We start from the raw sequence: 7,401 nt of genomic DNA, 5'->3' as shown, positions 1-7,401 counted from the left end.
AAAGCATCGCCAGGGAGCCCCCGGGCTGGTGGTACTCCGTCTGCAGTGATGTGATAACGGGGCTGAGAGGGGACACTAGATTCCAGGGGCTTAGAAAGGAGAGGCCTGAGCTGACGCTCGCTGCACTTACGTTCACCAAAGAGTTCTCTTACTTTCAGATCTTTTCATTGGGATTAAAGAGGCTGGTTCAGAGGAGTTTTCAAGGGTTGATTGTCTATCTGCCCTCCGTCACGGTCAGTCCTGCTCAGGAAAGTCCCAGAGTTCTTTCTTGCCAGCTGGGATATGAGGCTCGTTTATTAAGCTAGTGTGTATCAAGATGATATATTTTAGTTTATTAGATATATTCTATCGCAGCGAACCTTAGAAAGGAAGAGGACAAAATTCATTTCCTTTGGCTCCTTAGCTCTTTAAAAGCAACAATTTACATTCTAACCTACCTCTGCTAAATGTCTCCCATCTACATAATTAAAAGAGAATGTTTAACTAATTCTTTACAGAACCAGGAAGATTTATCTAAAATGACTTACTGTCTTCCCCCAGAAGACAGAGTAGTTGCTGGCAACCTTGGAGTAGTAATGCCTTCTGCTTTTAAAATAAGTCCTACCTTCTTGGCAAGCAACTATGCTCATTGTAAAGTTTTCTTTAAAAAATACCTTCATATACATTTTCTCAACTATCATAAATATGAATATAAATTCATATTCTGAATTTATTCTTTCATAATTCTGAAATAAGAGATTTTTATTTTTTCTTATTTCTCTTCTTCAAGAAGAGCTCCCAAGAGAGATTAAGCAGGACCAGATATGTAATTTAGGGAACCCACAGCAAACTGAAAATGCAGGGGTTTTTTGTTGTTGTTATTCCTTTATTTTTGTTTGTGCTGGCTCTTTGATGCTGCACATGGGCTCTCTCTCCTTTCAGGGAGGGAAGGCTACTCTCTAGTTGTGATGTGCAGGCCTCTCATTGCAGTGGCTTCTCTTGTGGAGCATGTGCTCCGGATGTGTGGGCTCTGTGGGTGCAGAACGAGGGCTCAGTCATTGCGGCACGCAGGCTCTGGCGCGCCCGCTCAGCAGCTGCCCTGCAAGGGCGTAGTTGCCGCATGGCATGTGGAATCCTCCCGGACCTGGGATTGAACCCATCTCCCCTGCACTGTGCTACACTAAGTCTCTTCAGTCGTGTCCGACTCTGCAATTCGATGGATCTTAGCCCGCCAGGCTCCTCTGTCCATGGGATTCTCCAGGCAAGAATACTGCATTGGCAAGCAGATTCTTGACCCACTGGACCACCAGGGAAGCCCTGCAGTTTCTTTCCTAAAATGTATTAAGCATTCCAAAAGGGCATTAGCGGAGCCATTGAGCCAAGCGTGGACCCTCTGAAGCTCAGGACTTCATGTGACCCCATGCGACTGCACAGTGGCATATCTAAGCAACAGCCCTACGATGAGCTGACAAATCACAGAATAGCTATAATTTTAATTCAGGCAAGCAGACCCTGATTTTTTTCTGTCTTCTTTTGAAGTTTTTATTTTGCATTGAGGTATAGCCAGTTAACAATACCATGATAGTTTTAGGTGAACAGTGAAGGGACTCAGCCGTACATACATTAATATATGTACCCATTCTCCCCCAAACTCCCCTCCCATCCAGGCTGCCACATAGCATTGAGCAGAGTTCCAACAAGGACAATAGGTCCTTGTTGACAGACCCTGATGCTTTTTAGTGACCAATATTATAGTTTCTCTACATCTAGAGTGTGTTGCCTCCCAACATTGTCCCCAATAGTGCAAAAGGAGCTTTCACATTTTAAAAGGATAAAACGAAAAGGTAGGTTCTTCAACATGTGAACAGATTTAGATCGGTAACATCTGAGATTTTGGCATCATTACTTGAGTTCCTTAAAGAGATAATAATTATGCTCCGTTCCTCCAGATCTAAGAGGGTTGATGAGACTTGCTCTTTTAGTCACCTTTAAACAAAGGAAAAAGACAAAAATGTTAGGTGGTAAGAGCCCTTCTTAGTGACTGAAATGTGAAACAATGCATGGACTGTGACAGTTGGATTTTCCTAAAGAGATGGAAGACATATAATCATCCTTCTACTCCAACTACCAATCTCATTCATGTGTAACTGAATCAGGTTCCTTAGGGTCACCCATAACTGGAAGGTTTAGAGTTACTTTTGCATTTGTCATATAATAGTGGATTTAGAGCTACCAGTGCTGGAGGTGATGAAAACTTCGGAAAGCAGAGTCCTGGGAGGATGGAGAACGGTTTAGGCTCATTTAGCTGTTAAACTTTAGAAAGGCAAGGTTTTGCTCTGCTTTTTTTTTTTTTTAATTTTCAGACCCAATTCCCTTGAGACTAATTGTTAAGTTGCAGAACAGAGCAACGTACATAGTTCAGCTTGTTCAGTTCCATAAAAGCATTCACTTAGATGGAAAAGAAACAAAGAAATACAGTTCCTCTAGTAAGGGGTTTAATTAGCAATGTCATCTTCTGCAGTACAACAGGTATGTGGAGAAGAGATTGAGAAGGACGGATCTGCACTTTCTTTTCCTTGGGTTTTCTCAAGAAGCAGATTGTCACTCTAATAATATAGTGGTATTGCTGGCAGGTTGATTTTTTTTTTTTTTTTGGTCCAGTACAAAGAGGCTTGTAGGAATGCAGAAGATTATAGATGCAGGACTTAATATAAATTTGTAATAAAAGGCAGAGGTTTTCAACTATGCTAACAGGAAAATGTGCTGCCTTTTGGCAGTGCAACGTGTTTCCTAGGAAGAAGATTTAGAATTATGGAAAGGGTTATTTGTTTATAAGCTGCTGAGCAAATCATTTACCACAAGTGTTCACCTGTGTGAGGCAGAGAGTTAAGGCAGTTACCTGGGTTTTTACATACAGTCCCATTCCTTTGCTTTTTTAGGAGACATCTTTTCTGGTGAAATGTATCCTTGAATGTTGAATGTGGTGTTCATCCCAACCAGGAAAGAGGGAAGGAAGGAAAGGAAGAATAACAAGAGAGCAGTCACCTTTGATAGTGTTCTTTATACATCAGGCATTGTGCTAAGACTGTTCACATGTATTATTTAATATGTTAAGATTCATTAACATGAGTTTCTGATAGAAATTAAGCAACTGAAAGGAAACAATTGCTTGGGTAAGGTCAGAATAATTCAACGAAAGTAGAAAGAATGATTATCAGAACAAAGTACTTTTAAAAGCCTCTTAAAACCCTTAAAGAGTGGGTTCTAAAGCAGTGGAATATTTAAAATGGAAGCACAAAAATTTAATGACAAGATAAAAAGAAATGAGATCATACTAGAATAATCAGAAAATTCTTTATTATTATGGTCTGCTCCTACAGTTTAATCACTTTCTTAGGGAATGCAGCAATCACTTTTAACACTTGAGTAGAATACAGTTCAGATATAACTGCCTAAATATGAGAACAAGGTGGGAAAGCTCCTTTGACTGAATGCAGACTAAGAACAGCGGCTTGAGGGAACTTGACACTAGAAATTCTCCCTTCTCCCGTTCCATCCTCTCCTCCACACCCAGTTTTCTCTGTCGTGTTTCAGAAACCCTGAGAATGACTTTCAACGGTCTCTGGATAACCTTATGCCATTTCTTCACTCTTCCTGCTTAAAATAGAGTTTTTGTTTTTCTGTTCAAATATTATGCACCCAGTGAGAACCAAGCAAAAGTCTTATCCTCACTGGGGCATTTTGTTGACCCAGCCTGAAAGCCTCTTGTCCACTTTTGATCTTTGAATGCACATATCGCTTAGACTTTTCTTTGGTCAGCTCATCACCACAGTTGCTTTTAATCTGTGGTCCAAAATCATTTGGGTTTTAAGCATTGATGTGTTTTGTCTTTTTAGCTGTTTTATAGACTGTCCACTGCCAGGGATTAGTTCATGCTTTCTCGTTCCTTTCATTGTGTCTCATGGATTGTGGGCATGTATTTGTATTTAGATAGTGTTTTTTTTTTTCCCCTAATGTACATTTAAAGAAGAAAGTTATCCTAAGACTTCTCTGGTGGTTCTATGCCTGAGAATCCACATGTCCAATGCAGGGGGCCCAGGCTGGATCCCTGATGGGGAACTAGATTCCACACTGCAACTAAGATCCAGCAAAGCAAAATAAATAAATAGTATATATTAGAAAAAAGAAAAAAGTTATCTTAATTCATAAACATGTTCCATTCGAAGTATACATGTAAATGGTAACATGCAGATTTTTATATGCGAAATAAAGATGCTGGGTCCTTGCATGGAGAGCATGTACAGCTTAGAACTGGCTTTCTTTCCTAAAACTCGCTAATGCCCAGCTCCTCGCTCTCTGTGTGACCCACACGCTGAAACTTGCCAGACTGTTATCATTGCACGGGGCTTGAGGAGACGTACTGCAGCGGATCCCTTACTCTTCATAAAGAAGTGGGGATGGTTGGCTTTGGCTTTTGCCCTCCTCTGATTTAGCTGCTCTGATGGTGAGATGCTTATCAAAGTTCCATGACTAGCTGAAGAGGATGATTTTTCCAGATCATTAGACTTCCTTAAGTGATTCTTCCTCTTTCAAATGAGCTTGGCATGAAAGAAATAGAAGCACAGTGAGAGTGATAGAACATATACAGAAATCTGTTTTTCGCTTAGTAAACTCCTGGTCCCATAAGCCAATAGATTCCAATCAAACAAAGTCTGGTTACATGTTCCTGACTCATTTGAGGAAGAAGTGAATGTATTGTCTAATAAGTATCAGTATCTATTCTTCCTGTGTACCCAGGGAAGAACAATTATATTAAGTTCAATAATAAACTTTTCTTCTTCTCCTTTTTTCCATCTACCCCCTCCTCTTTTCTTCCTCCCCTCAATCTTTTCCTGACTCCCCTCCTCCTCCTCCTCCTTCTGATTTCAGGCCCTGGCCTAAATTAAGAGCTTACTGAATGTCAGTGGTATAATTTGAATAAGTGAAAAGTGAAAATCGCTCAGTCATGTCCGACTCTTTGCCACCCCGTGGACTATACAGTCCATGGAATTCTCCAGGTCAGAACATTCCAAGTCAGAGTGGGTAGCCTTTCCCTTCTCCAGCAGATCTTCCCGACCCAGGAATTGAATCAGGGTCTCCTGCATTGCAGGTGGATTCTTTACCAACTGAGCTAGCAGGGAAGCCTTAATTTGAATAAAGGCAAGAGTAAAGTAAACAATGATCACTTAAATTCTTTAAGCTAGAATTCTATGAATTGCAAATTTACAGGTTAAGATAAAATACAGATTAAGATAAGAAAGATTATAATAATTCATCATAAATGATCTTCTTTAAGTCTTTTTTGAATTTTTCTATGAAAGTATATTAAAAATATGATATATTATCTATTAACTGACACAATCCCATATGTTCTTGCTTTTTCCTAAGAAACTACTGAATTGCTCTGAATATGGAAGTGGGTCTTGCCCAGAAAACGAAAGGCCGGTAGGCGTGCGAGCTGCCATGTATTCCTTCATGGCTGGAGCCATATTCCTCACAGTGTTTGGTAATCTCGCCGTGATCCTCTCCATTTCCTACTTCAAGCAGCTTCACACACCAACCAACTTCCTCATCCTCTCCATGGCGGTCACTGATTTCCTGCTGGGATTCACCATCATGCCATACAGTATGATAAGATCAGTGGAGAACTGCTGGTATTTTGGGCTGACGTTTTGCAAGATTCATTATAGCTTTGATCTGATGCTCAGCATAACATCCATTTTCCATCTTTGCTCGGTGGCCATTGATAGATTTTATGCTATCTGTTACCCTTTACAGTATTCAACCAAAATGACGATTCCAGTCATTAAACAGTTGCTGGTTCTCTGCTGGTCAGTCCCCGGGACATTTGCCTTCGGAGTGGTCTTCTCTGAGGCCTACACGGATGGAATAGAAGGCTATGATATCCTGGTTGCTTGCTCTAGCTCCTGTCCGGTGATGTTCAACAAGCTATGGGGGACCACCTTGTTTATGGCAGGTTTCTTCGCTCCTGGGTCTGTGATGGTCGGGATTTACGGCAAGATTTTTGCAGTGTCTAGAAAGCATGCTCGTGCAATCAATAACTTACCAGAAAATCAAAATAATCAAATGAGGAAAGACAAGAAAGCAGCCAAGACTTTAGGGATAGTGATGGGTGTTTTTCTATTATGTTGGTTTCCCTGTTTTTTCACGATTTTATTGGATCCCTTTCTGAGCTTCTCTACTCCTGTGGTTTTGTTTGATGCTTTGACATGGTTTGGCTATTTTAACTCCACATGTAATCCCTTAATATATGGTTTCTTCTATCCCTGGTTTCGCAGAGCCCTGAAGTACATTTTCCTGGGTAAAATTTTCAGCTCACATTTTCATAATGCTAATTTGTTTACAGAAAAAGAAACTGATTAGACTTATTCTGTGTGAGTGGATAGAAGCAAAGGACTGGAATCTAGAAGAATGAAGTTACTTAAACTTTGTGTGCATGCGTGTGTGACTTTGGCTACCATGGAAAGTTTTTAGTTTCTAAAACTTGAGAGGAAAAAAGAACTTTTTCTTTGAACCCCAAATCCTGTCTTTTCAGAATAGTTCTTACTGCTTATAGTTAGAGAAGAAAGAAACTCAGAGAGGTGAAGAGAAGGTCGGAAAAGCCAGAAAGGGGAAGAAGACAACACACACAAAGTTTTGTACCATTTGGAAGGAAGCAGAACACAAGCTGAGCTCAACTATGGCTCTCCCCATCCTCACCATCACACGCATCTTGTGTGATATTTCATTTACATTTTCTTCCTCAGAGTCTGATCAGAGGTATTTTGAAACATCAACCACTAAAAATTATAGGTAAGTAAATATGGAAATAACAATTTCAAGAAACCATATGCTGTCAAGAGTCAGTCAATTGATAGCTGAAATGTAAGCCTTTACTAGATTTTACAGTTGTGAGATTGAACTTTTTTTTTTAATAAAATAAGAAATGGACACGGTGTAACTGAGGTCCCAGATTCCATCCACATTTCCATCCAAGTATCATCTTAATCGTACAGTTGGTGTTTTTTCTTTTTTTTTCTATTTTTCTATTTTACTAGCCAGAGAATTCCAGCCAGCACCTTCCTTTCTTTCTCAGGCTCATTCACACTTTGTATGGCTATTTGGTCTTCTGGTTTTTAATAAATGTGAAGTACATACCAAAAAAAGGTTGTGTTTTGACTCAATCACTCCTTTTTGCTTAACACGTGTACATATATCTTTGAATAATAGAGTAGCAGAAGGAGGAAGCAAAGAAGAAAGCTTCTATTTATGGTGGTGGGTACAACAAACTTTATACAGCATTTGCTATTCAATGACTTTTAAACTATAAGCTGTGACCCATTAGTAATTTGTAAAATCCACTTAGAAGTCTACAACCAGTGG

General features: G+C 39.9%; 1 protein-coding gene across 1 annotated transcript; it reads left to right on the top strand.

Moving 5' to 3' along the window:
• The first annotated feature begins 5,412 nt into the window (after nt 1–5,412).
• On the top strand, nt 5,413–7,145 carry LOC122434029 (trace amine-associated receptor 2). The gene has a single exon (XM_043457163.1). The coding sequence runs from the start codon at nt 5,482–5,484 to the stop codon at nt 6,400–6,402; it is 921 nt and encodes a 306-aa protein (XP_043313098.1). The 5' UTR covers nt 5,413–5,481; the 3' UTR covers nt 6,403–7,145.
• Nucleotides 7,146–7,401: the final 256 nt, after the last annotated feature.

Source organism: Cervus canadensis, chromosome 33 (genome assembly GCF_019320065.1).
Source record: "Cervus canadensis isolate Bull #8, Minnesota chromosome 33, ASM1932006v1, whole genome shotgun sequence".
Lineage (NCBI taxonomy): Eukaryota > Metazoa > Chordata > Mammalia > Artiodactyla > Cervidae > Cervus > Cervus canadensis.
This window is presented reverse-complemented; position numbering and strand designations above follow the sequence as displayed.

Excerpts from the sequence above, each read along its gene's own strand:
- LOC122434029 (XM_043457163.1), top strand. The coding sequence starts at position 5,482 with ATGTATTCCTTCATGGCTGGAGCCATATTCCTCACAGTGTTTGGTAAT.